This window comes from Rhincodon typus, chromosome 22 (assembly GCF_021869965.1).
Source record: "Rhincodon typus isolate 14 chromosome 22, sRhiTyp1.1, whole genome shotgun sequence".
In the NCBI taxonomy this organism is placed as follows: Eukaryota; Metazoa; Chordata; class Chondrichthyes; order Orectolobiformes; family Rhincodontidae; genus Rhincodon; species Rhincodon typus.
In genome coordinates this window covers 18,951,308-18,963,591 of record NC_063353.1, presented here as the reverse complement: position 1 = coordinate 18,963,591, position 12,284 = coordinate 18,951,308, and the positions used below count along the sequence as shown (strand labels likewise).

Genomic DNA, 12,284 nt, shown 5'->3' with positions numbered 1-12,284 from the left:
TTTTCCTTGATCCTACCTGCTAAAGACTTCTCATGTCCCCTCCTGGCTCTTCTTAGCTCTCTCTTTAGGTCCTTCCTGGCTAACTTGTAACTCTCAAGCGCCCTCACTGAGCCTTCACGCCTCATCTCTACATAAGCCTCCTTCTTCCTCTTGACAAGAAATTCAACTTCTTTAGTAAACCACGGTTCCCTCGCTCGACCACTTCCTCCCTGCCTGACAGGTACATACTTCTCAAGGACACGCAGTAGCTGTTCCTTGAACAAGCTCCACATTTCAATTGTGCCCAGCCCCTGCAGTTTCCTTCTCCATCCTATGCATCCTAAATCTTGCCTCATCGCCTCATAGTTGCCTTTCCCCCAGCTATAACTCTTGCCCTGCTTTATATACCGATCCCTTTCCATCGCTAAAGTAAACGTAACCGAATTGTGGTCACTATCACCAAAGTGCTCTCCTACCTCCAAATCTAACACCTGGCCTGGTTCATTACCCAGTACCAAATCCAATGTGGCCTAGCCTCTTGTTGGCCTATCTACATACTGTGTCAGGAAACCCTCCTGCACACATTGGACAAAAACTGACCCATCTGAAGTACTCGAACTATAGCGTTTCCAGTCAATATTTGGAAAGTTAAAGTCCCCCATAACAACTACCCTGTTACTTTCGCTCCTATCCAGAATCATCTTTGCAATCTTTTCCTTTACATCTCTGAAACTTTTCAGAGGCCTATAGAAAACTCCCAACAGGGTGACCTCTCCTTTCCTGGTTCTAACCTCAGCCCATACTACCTCAGTAGACGAGTTGTCATCAAACGTCCTTTCTGCCACCGTGATACTGTCCTTGACTAACAATACCACACCTCCCCCTCTTTTACCACCTTCCCTGATCTTACTGAAACATCTAAACCCCGGAACTTGCAACAACCATTCCTGTCCCTGCTCTATCCATGTCTCCGAAATGGCCACAACATCGAAGTCCCAGGTACCAACCCATGCTGCAAGTTCACCCACCTTATTCCGGATGCTCCTGGCGTTGAAGTAGACACACTTCAAACCACCTTCCTGCCTGCCGGTACACTCCTGCAACCTTGAAACCTTATTTATGACCTCACTACTCTCAACCTCCTGTACACTGGAGCTACAATTCAGGTTCCCACCCCGCTGTTGAATTAGTTTAAACCCTCCCGAAGAGCATTAGCAAATTTCCCCCCCAGGATATTGGTACCCCTCTGGTTCAGGTGTAGACCATCCCGTTTGTAGAGGTCCCACCTACCCCAGAATGAGCCCCAATTATCCAGGTATCTGAATCCCTCCCTCCTGCACCATCCCTGTAGCCACGTGTTCAACTGCTCTCTCTCCCTATTCCTCGCCTCGCTAGCACGTGGCACGGGTAACAAACCAGAGATAACAACTCTGTTTGTTCTAGCTCTAAGCTTCCACCCTAGCTCCTTGAATTTCTGCCTTACGTCCCCATCCCTTTTCCTACCTATGTCGTTGGTGCCTATGTGGACCACGACTTGGGGCTGCTCCCCCTCCCCCTTAAGGATCCCGAAAACACGATCCGAGACATCACGGACCCTGGCACCTGGGAGGCAACACACCAACCGCGAGTCTCTCTCGTTCCCACAGAATCTCCTATCTGTCCCCCTAACTATGGAGTCCCCAATGACTAATGCTCTCCTCCTCTCCCCCCTTCCCTTCTGAGCAACAGGGACAGACTCTGTGCCAGAGACCTGTACCCCATGGCTTACCCCTGGTAAGTCATCCCCCCCAACAGTATCCAAAACGGTATACTTGTTTTTGAGGGGAATGGCCACAGGGGATCCCTGCACTGTCTGCCTGTTCCCTTTCCGTCCCCTGACTGTAACCCATCTACTTTTTTCCTGTACCTGAGGTGTGACTACCTCCCCGTAACTCCTCTCAATTACCCCCTCAGCCTCCCGAATGATCCGAAGTTCATCCAGCTCCAGCTCCAGTTCCCTAACACGGTTTCCGAGGAGCTGGAGTTGGGTGCACTTCCCGCAGATGAAGTCAGTGGGGACACTAGTGGTGACCCTTACCTCCCACATTCTACAGGAGGAGCATACAACTGCTCTAACATCCATTCCCACTGTTCTGAATTCCCAAACAGACAAATTAAAAACTATTGTCCTTGAATGTTAAGATTCTTTGACAACCCCATTTGAATTTTTTCAGGATTTCTCCTCCCCCTATGTTCTGGCTCTCAGACACTTGGGGATTGGTTTTCAATATGCCTTTGTATCTAAATTTGATGTGGATCCAATATGTTCTTTCATATACAGGAATCCTCCATGTGAACTCACATGGCTGACCCAGTGAAGGTCAGTTCAGATAAACATACTGTTAATACTAGGTATGAAGTACCTTGCAAGAAATGTTAGAGGTTTTGCCAATTACTTGACATCGCAGATGGATCATAAGCAATGATGGCAGATGCATCTAGTCACATTGTGACATAAGTAGATCACCCATGACTCACAGCCATAGGGAATTGGTGCGAGAACCTCTAACTGGGCAGACTTTGATCTTTGTTTTAAAGCAAACTCTCTGTTCTTTTCAAATCCTGTGGTTGAGCCTACCAAATGCTGAACTTGCTGTGGCCAAGCAACTGGCAATTCCATCATCCAACACAGTGCTGTTGGAGTGAATACTCTCAAGATAGCAGAATTTCTGAACCAAGCTGAAGGGTGTATTTTTGATTGCGACGATGAGGTGCCTATACCACATAGACTGCAGAGATTCAAGATGGTAGCTCACCATCACTTTCTCAAGGGCAATTAAAGATGGGCAAACACTAGTTTTGTCAGTGATACCCATAGCCTTGAAACACTTTTTCAAAAAAAAATCTACGTGACTCTCTCTGACAATTTCATGTATTCCAGGATACAGCACTGTTTTTGGCATTGTTGTGTACCTGACGACATTAGTTGGAATGTTCTTGATGAAATAACACACCTTTAGGTTGTCATCAACTCCCAATAACAGTGTCAAGATAGAACACAACACTTCCCTCTGAGGGCAGTGGCTTACCCCTGACTCCAATTCAAAGCACCTGAATGTCCCACAGTACAGAACTCTCAAATTTTAGTGTCATCAATACCTGCCTAAAAGATAAACGAGATGAATATTTCTAAATCCATAAACTCGCTGGAAGATCATATGGGGAGAACACAGACAGAATACATTGAATAATAATAGTGACTTTGTTCTAATGGTTATGGAAATACTGTCCTGCCTCATGATTCGATAACTGCTATTAAATTAAAAAAAGTCATAAAAAAAGGCCCTTTGACCCATCACGTCCATGTTGCCAAAAACAACCACCTACGAGGCGGGAAAACACACCGGCGCTTCACCGGACGCTGCACTGATGATGTTACCCAGCAGAATAATGAAACGTCTGCGGAACAACAGACTAGCTCGGCGAGCCAACCAACCACAACTCCCACAACCTGAGCTACAAATCTACTCCAAAACCTTACAATCACCTAGTCTAATCCCGTTTTCCAGCTCTTGGCCCATAGCCGTGTATGCCTTGACATTGCATGTGCAACCCTTTTTTGTATTCAATCAGTTCAGAGTGACATAGCAAGGTAACCTCAACCGTGGAATTCCCTGCCCAGTGAAGCAGTTACGGCTACCTCGTTGAATGTTTTTATGGCAAAGATTTTTTGGACAGTAAAAGAATTAAGTGTTTTGGTGAGAAGGGGAGTAAGTGGACCTGAGTCCACGAAAAGATCAGCCATGACCTTATCGATTGGCGGAGCAGGCTCGACGAGCCAACGGCCTGCTCCTATTTATGTTCTCACACTGCTGGAACAGGCAGGACTTGTGCCCAGATCTCCTGGTTCAGAGGTAGGGACACTGCCACTGTGCCAGAAGAACGAGTCGTACCAAAATAAGAGCCCTAGCAACGGTCAGGGGTGCTCGCACCATCTTGTTGTCCAGATCCCAGTAGCTGCTGCAGTGAAACACTGTATTAAACCTGTAACTATGTGCTATGTCCTCACCTTTCCGTCTCAACAGCAGCGCCGCTACAGCACTGTCCACACCTCCGGATAGGGCACACACCACATGCCGCAGCGGCCGGCTCATGGCCGGTGTTGGGAACAGAGGGACCCCGCGCCGAGCTGAGCCTCTCTGCTAACCCCTCAGCACCGCCATGCTGCAACTCGTGTTCCTCACAATATCAATCCCCCAGGAAACAGTGTCCGGCTGGTGGAGTCCAGCCCGGAGTTGTTTATCCCCCGCGCACACACACACAGCCCTGACATTGTTTAACCCTCTGTGCTGTGTTTGAAATGTCAGGCGGACCTAAAGACAACAAGTGACTACATGAAGTCAAACATCAGTGAACACCGACAGAGCAGAAACTAGGAAGCTCCTTTATTTCTAAACAAACCTCTGGGAACCCATTGTCAAGATTTGCAAATACCCCCTTGGAATATTTAACTGACAATTTAATTCAATCGGGGGCATAAAATTAAATTTGACTCTGATGATATTGTTTAATAAGATTTAAGAGAATTCCATCAGAGAAGTGAACTTGGCACAAGAGAGGGATGTCACGCTGAAATTCATCAATGAAACTTTTTTTTGAAAAATCATTTTAAAACTCATTTAAGCAAAACAGCATCATCCCTGCGATGTTATGATACCTTTGTCAGGCCGCTTTTTTAGTTTTTCGACAGGAAACCGGAAATACACACTGGAAAATAATGCCGCACGGGAACGGAAAGAGTAGATGAGGGACTGACTTGAAAAGTAGTGAGCATTTTTATTTTAAATTATATAATTTAAAGTATTTCTTTATGTTAAAATATACTACCAATAAATTTATTTTTCATGCCTGTTTTGATCTTGTTGCTGCCTTATGTATGTGGTTTCCAGCTGTTTCCAAGTTTACTTTCTCCTGTAGTGAAGATGATTGCCCTCTCCGACGCTGGGATATAACAGACTGGGGGAAGGATTATCCATCAGATTTAAAAGCAAAACAGCAAACATTTTTAAGGGTATACTAAAACTCTTTCACGATCTCGGGACAGAATGAAGTGTATTAAAAAAAACACTTGGAGTTCAGTCTCCTTCGTAATCAAGAAAACACAGTACATTTGTGCACAACAAGACTCCACAAATCTTGGAATGTCCAGATAAATAATTGCAACTGACGGAAAGGATCGACTTAGCTCCGTTCAAAATAACTAACAACGAGCACGATGTTGTAGAATTAAGTCAAATGCTACAGGATAACTTGTCACCTGTTTAACCCGGGTCCTTATATGTGACTATCTTGAGCTCACTAACAAGTTAATAACATGTGTCACCGCGTCCACCTTTCTGAGTGTATACACGCCTCTACCAAGATTTTCAAAATGCTCAGGTATTTTAATTACCTTAGATATTGGAGCTAATAACATTTATTTTATTTGCATTTTAACACCAATAGAAACAGGGTTGACAGGGGCTACTTATATCAGTCGAGACAACGGTTAACAATTCAAAATGAATCTTAGAAAAATGAGATAGCTGCTTTTCATAGACTAATGGCCCTATCCCCATTATTTCATGACATGAAAAGTTTGGGGGAAGAGGGGAAAAAATCACAGAAATCAGAGTGTATCTAACATCTCAACAACAGATGAACTTAGCTGGGTAAGTGACAGATGTCACATAGTATTCCCTGAGCTAGCAGGGTGATGGGATTTACAGGTTTCTGCCTCAAGATTGCTTTTTAATGACTCCTATGAGACAGTTTTTGTGGATGGGAGGTAAACTGTTCACATAGCTGTAAGCTTTTTTAATCAACCTGTTCAGACATGTTGTGATACACTTCTGGAGTAGGTCGAACTTGAACACAGGATTTCTGGCTGAGAGGTAGGGACACAACCACTATGGCACATGGGCTCCCTACACAGTTATACTCTTACAGTTAAAAGAAAACTATCAAATGGTCACATATGAAAAATGGCTATTTAGGTAACAATGAGGGGCTCACGGAACAACTTGCACCTATGTAATATCCTTAATATAGTAATCATCCAAAGTCATATTACAGAGGGGGAGAACAAAACAAATAAAAAGGAATGCCAAACTATGGAAGGAGAGTTGGAAGAGAGGGCCAAAGATTTAGTCAAAACTAAAATGTCTCTTGAAAGATCATTGAAGAGATCAAGAGATTTAGGATGACAAATAAGACCATGGCTGAGGTCTCTGCCAATAATGATGGAGTGAAGGTCAGGTGGAAAGTCACATAAAGGCTCGAGTTTGAAAACCTTAAGAAGGGAAAAGGTGGCACATGTAAGGTAAAGCTGCAGAGATATGAAGGGGCAGAAGTTTTGGAGAGACACTTATTTCTCATACCATGACATGATTCAGATTTTTTTCCTCAGGAAAGTAAATTAGAAACAAAACAATGATTCCTCACTTGATCATATAATGCATCAGAAGTCTTTTAAATAGCTATCTGAATCTTTTTTGTAGCAAAATTTGATCACAAAACTGAGTAAAATTTGAAGTAGTGGATCAAAGCTCCTTGGTGACTTTTTCAGTTTGGTAGATAGAATGAGACAAGAATGAGGTAGACACCAACTCATTCTTAAACTATTTTTTAAAGTGCATTTCTATGCTTTACAATTCAGAGTCAGAACAGAAATGAAAGAAGCAGAAACCTTGCTGAGCTTACAGATGTTGCAAGAAGCCAGGGAAGCAGTAAAGCAGAGCACTTTGCAAGTTATTGAAACTCCTGTGATCCATCTGCCTCATGGGGCAGTTCCAATGAAAATCAACTGTGATCTGTATCTTAAGCTTGAAAACATGCAAACAACAGGTCAGTACAATGAATGCTTCTACAATGTTGTGTGTCCGTTTATTCCACATACTGCAATACAGTAGGTTGATGTGAATTTTTAGGTTTTTTAATGCTGAAGGGAGACACTTTTTGCATAATTAATAGTTCAGAGTTACTGGTTAAACTGTTAAAAGAATAACAATATTTTGAAATTAATGTTTATTTTCATTATATTGGATTTCTTGAACTAAAACATCATTTTAAAAAAAGTACATCAGAAATATAAAGAAGTTGTGCTTAGTAGACCATGTTACTTTAATTAGTCTTTTATTAGACCAAAATCTGACTTAACTATATAGCTATCCACAGGCATTAGTTCGTAATTAAGAGAAATATAGCAAAATAGGGGATTGACAAGTCTGAAAGACTTACATTTATTTACAGCTGTCTTGTTAGCTACTGCTGTACAGGAATTTTACATTAGTTCAGTTAGAACTGCATTTTAAACATTTCTGGTTGACTGATTTTTTTCCACTAATAAATCTATGAATATAAATTAATTTACTGACCTTAATACTGGCATAAGATGATCTCTAATTTTAAAGTTGCTCAGAAAATGGGAGCCAATTTTGAAACATTCAAATGTGGCACTTACAGTTTTTAAATGTGCCTTCAATACTAATAATACATAAACTTCTAATTATTTTGCAGGCTCATTCAAGATCAGAGGAGAAGCAAATCAGTTTTCCAAAAGAGAAAATGGGCACTTCATTACAATGTCAGCAGGAAATTATGGGAAAGCCTTTGCTTATGCTTTGAATCATCTTGGGCATCGAGGAAAAGTACTAATGCCAGACACAGCACCAGCATCAAGGGCTACCCTGATCGCTGTAAGCATGGATATAAGTATTTGGTAACTTAGGAAAAGCATACATTTGAATTGAATCTAAACCTTTTCTGTAGCTAAAAAGGACAGGAAAAGGCCGCTTAGTTGGAGGTAAAACAAGGATTCTGTAAAGGTTTTGGAGTAGATCTGTAGCTCGGGTTGTGGGTGTTGAGGTTGGTTGGCTCGCTGAGCTGGTTTGTTGTTCCTTAGACATTTCGTTACCATGCTTGGTAACATCCTCAGGTGCAGCCTTTGATGAAGCGTCAGTGTGTTTTCCCGCCTGGTTTTTAAACTCTGGGGTCCGTTGCGATGGATTGCCTCACTTCCGGGTTTCCTCCATAGTGGAACGTATATGGGGTCAAGTTCAATGTGTTTATTAATAGCATGCTTCGTGGAGTGCCATGCTTCCAGGAATTCTCGTGCTTGTCTCTGCCTAGCCTGTCCCAGGATCTTGGTGTTGTCCCAGTCGAAGTCGTGGCTCTCCTTGTCCATGTGGATTGAGATGAGTGAGTATTGGTCGTGTCTTTTTGTAGCCAGTTGGTGTTCACGTACTCTTGTTGTTAGTTTCCTTCCTGTTTGTCCAATGTAGTGTTTCTCGCAAATTGTTCAAGGATAATGGATATGCAAAGAACTGGGTCAGGAGATGCCTACAGGAACAGCATCAGAAAGATTCTACACGCCCCGACACACTCGTCACACTACCCTACATCAGAAACATGTCAGAATTCACCACAAGACTTCTACGACTGCTGGGCATCAGAGGGGCACACAAGCCCACATCAACCCTACGACAAGTGCTCACCCGAACTAAAGACCCACTCTCCGCCATGGACAGGACCAATGTCATCTACAAGATCCCCTGCAGAGACTGCCAGAAACACTACATCGGACAAATAGGAAGGAAACTAACAACAAGAGTATGTGAACACCAACTGGCTACAAAAAGACACGACCAATACTCACTCATCTCAATCCACATGGACAAGGAGAGCCACGACTTCGACTGGGACAACACCAAAATCCTGGGACAGGCTAGGCAGAGACAAGCACGAGAATTCCTGGAAGCATGGCACTCCACAAAGCATGCTATTAATAAACACATTGAACTTGACCCCATAGACGTTCCACTACAGAGGAAACCCGGAAGTGAAGCAATCCATCGCAACGGACCCCAGAGTTTAAAAACCAGGTGGGAAAACACACCGATGCTTCATCAGAGGCTGCACTGAGGATGTTACCAAGCACGGTAACGAAACATCTGCAGAACAACAAACCAGCTCAGCGAGCCAACCAACCTCAAAACAAAGATTGTTGCAATATCAGTGCATGAAAAACATCATATCTATTCCAGGAAAAATGATGAAAGGTTCATGGTCCAGGGCAAGGCTCAAAGTGAAGGATGTTACTGTGGTTGAATAGTCAGAGAATATAAAGTATGTAAAGATGTAGGAACATGTAGTTCTAAATCTGGAATTTAAAAGTCTGAAGACTGCAAGAAGGCATTTAGAGTATGGATATCCTTCCCTTCCATATTTTTGAGACCCTGGAAGAAACTTTTAAGAGTGAAGGACTTTGGAGCTAATCTCATTTTTAACAGAGACCATAATTACGAACCAATCTTGATGCGACTGCGGCATAAGGTTGCAGTACCAGGTCAAAGGAGGTTTGGTTCCCTGCATAGTTTGAAGGAGGAAAAGGAGCATTCATATTGTCCACCTGGTCAGATTATAGAGTTTTACACTTCGGCCTACAACATATAAATAAGGAAAAGTTCCAGTGAGTGGTGGTATGGTACAAATGTATTTCCTTTCAATTCGTTAAAAGGTAATTTTGCAAAGTCAAAAGACACCACCTGGGGAGATAATGTTCAGAGACTAACCGCAGTGATACAAAGAAGAGGAAATTAGAAACCCTCGCTCAAAAGTGGAATTGATGCATGTAAGCAGATGTACTTTTAGCCAAGTATTGGTGGATATTAAGTAGCTTACAATGTTTATGTGAGAGGATATATAAAAGCAAGTTATTGTTGATGATGGTGCACACTTGCTTCCTACTTTCCATAGCGTACTGGAAAAGTTCATTGTTCACCCCCATCTATCCTGTGGCAAAATGGAATAGATTTTGCAGTGCCAAAAGGTGCGCCTGTTAATTCTCCTTGAAATATACTTTAAAATTTTACAGCTTTATTCAGAGGTGTAAGGTGCCTCCTCACAATTTGCAAATACTTAATGAAGCTGACAATTTTAAAAGTTAAAACAGAGTGATTTAACATGCAATCATGTTTTAAAATCTGAAATGTTGTCAAAGTGTTTAGCACGATTTCAGATTTAAGTATAATCTTTTAATAAGTACAATAATTTGACTTTTAAAGTCCTTAAGTCTAAAAATGATTTCCCAATGTCATTTTAACATGATTTCCAAGACTATTCAGTCACTGCAGTGACTGCAAACCTTACCTACAACTACTTGCCTTTGAATGCAGAGGCTCGATCAACCTATTCATTTATCCATTCTGCTGGATCAAATAAAGCTGCGTCTTCTTTATTATGATTTAATAGAGTGAACACTAAGTTACCTTTTTTTTTGTATAGTCCAATTAAGCACAAGTAAAATCTAGAGAAGTTCACTCCTATTTAGCAGACAAACCTCTGCAATTTCAATTTCAGGAATAGAAGCACATTTGTTTTTCCTAGATAACAAAGTGTAGAGCTGGATGAACACAGCAGGCCAAGCAGCATCAGAGGAGCAGGAAGGCTGATGTTTCAGGCCTAGACCCTTCTTCAGAAATGGGGGACAGATTCTCCAGAGATTGTTTCACTATCTCTGAAACAATTTTAACCCCACTGCGAAGCCTCTTCTAAGGATGCCTACCTTGAAGAAGTTACCCTCCTCCCTCCGGAATCCCCTTCCCCTCCCCCATTTCTGAAGAAGGCTCTAGGCCCGAAACGTCAGCCTTCCTGCTCCTCTGATGCTGCTTGGCCTGCTGTGTTCATCCAGCTCTACACCTTGTTATCTCAGATTCTCCAGCATCTGCAGTTCCTACTATCTTTGTCTTTCCTATACCAGTTTGATTTTCACTAAGTTGGCAGTTGCAAACAAACTCAATATGGAGGACAAGACTTTAATTAGCAGCTACACAAAGCAACTGCAGGTAATTCACGTTGATCAGTCTGTAGCCATATGGCATTAGTTGGTGCTGCTGCCACAGCTGTGGCTGGGGCTATTCAAAGGACCAAAGAAACTTAAGTTATACATCTTTAATGCAGGTCCATGATATCCTAATCCTACAGCAGGATTCCTGAATTGGGTAAAGAATTCACATCAGCACTGCAGAAAGTAGACTGTTAAGAGTCACCTTACAACTACAAGAAACCTGAATGCTGAAAGTAGAAAGCTGCCGCTAGATACTAGAAAATAGCTTTAATCTTAAACCACACAGTCTCGATAGATAACAACGTGGAGCTGGAGGAACACGGCAGTCCAGGCAGTATCAGAGGAGCAGGAAAGCTGACGTTTCGGGTCGGGACCCTTCCATGAAAGCAAGTCTGGCTGCAAAGTATTTCTAACACCTGGAGTATTTTGGTTTCAGTTTAAGTCCTGATTTCTGTTCCATTGTAGCTTTAACAAAATACAAGTATGTTGGAATAATGGTATGAAAAGTAGTGGCTCAGCTCTTGCAAAATATTTGTGACTAGATAGTCTTCATGTCCCTAACGGCAAATATCTTGAAAGGTATATTTAAGAACTCCAAATTGTCAAAATAGTTTCAGATTTAATTAGGAAAATGGGATTTTCTCTATAGGTATCTATAGATATAGACATCAGTTTAAATCATCTCAATTGTATTCATAAAATGAAATGTATCACTATGAACATGTTAGACTCAGCTTTTTAAAGTAAAAAGATTCTTTGCAAGCGATGTAATTGCTATAACATTTTATAATGATTAAACAAGGGTCACAAGTTAATTGAGTGTTTAATATCTTCACAGGTCTTAATAAATGGCAGAAGTATTCTTTACTAATGTCATTGATAACTACTAATTTTGAATATTGTACATTTTTATAATCACAATCTAGAGTTATGGTGTAGAAGTGGAGCACATGCCATCCAAATCATTATTGCCTGCTGTGGAACAATTTGTTAAGGATCAGAAAATGAGTTTCTTACACCCTTTTGATGACATAGATTTGATTGCTGGCCATGGAAGGTAAAAGTCCAATTCCTATCATTGTCTATCTGGGTGAAGTTACTTTCTTCTTGAAATTTACTGCATTGCATCAGAGCAAAGGAGGCATTCTCACTCACCCCAGAGAAGTGACTATATGGAGTCTAGTTGTCCTCAACCAGACACAAGTCTAACCTTTACATGGTCTCTTGAAAAGATCATACCCAACCTACATTACTTTATTCCATTAGTCAGAGACTTCCTAATCTAAGCTGCATTCAGGTTATTTTGAAAAAGTGACTATTCTAGAACGAAAGTGATTGTTTAGTAGATCATGTACAACTTTTGGTGCTAACTGCTTAGTATGTGATTTCACAAGTCTCATTTTATACACAAGAGCAACTGTTGTATTGAATGATTTAAACA

General features: G+C 41.7%; 2 protein-coding genes across 2 annotated transcripts in view; one reads left to right on the top strand and one right to left on the bottom strand.

Moving 5' to 3' along the window:
• Positions 1-4,192, bottom strand: part of trmu (tRNA 5-methylaminomethyl-2-thiouridylate methyltransferase) — a 38,567-nt gene extending 34,375 nt beyond the window's left edge. Inside the window, exon 1 of the mRNA XM_048610167.1 lies at positions 4,028-4,192. Coding sequence (XP_048466124.1) covers positions 4,028-4,112 — 85 coding nt within the window. The 5' untranslated portion in view covers positions 4,113-4,192. The remainder of the gene's footprint in view (positions 1-4,027) is intronic.
• A 1,102-nt stretch (positions 4,193-5,294) lies between these two features.
• srr (serine racemase) overlaps positions 5,295-12,284 on the top strand; it is an 8,625-nt gene continuing 1,635 nt past the window's right edge. Inside the window, 4 exon segments of the mRNA XM_048610542.1 lie at positions 5,295-5,397; positions 6,656-6,843; positions 7,516-7,694; positions 11,770-11,900. Coding sequence (XP_048466499.1) covers positions 5,333-5,397; positions 6,656-6,843; positions 7,516-7,694; positions 11,770-11,900 — 563 coding nt within the window. The 5' untranslated portion in view covers positions 5,295-5,332.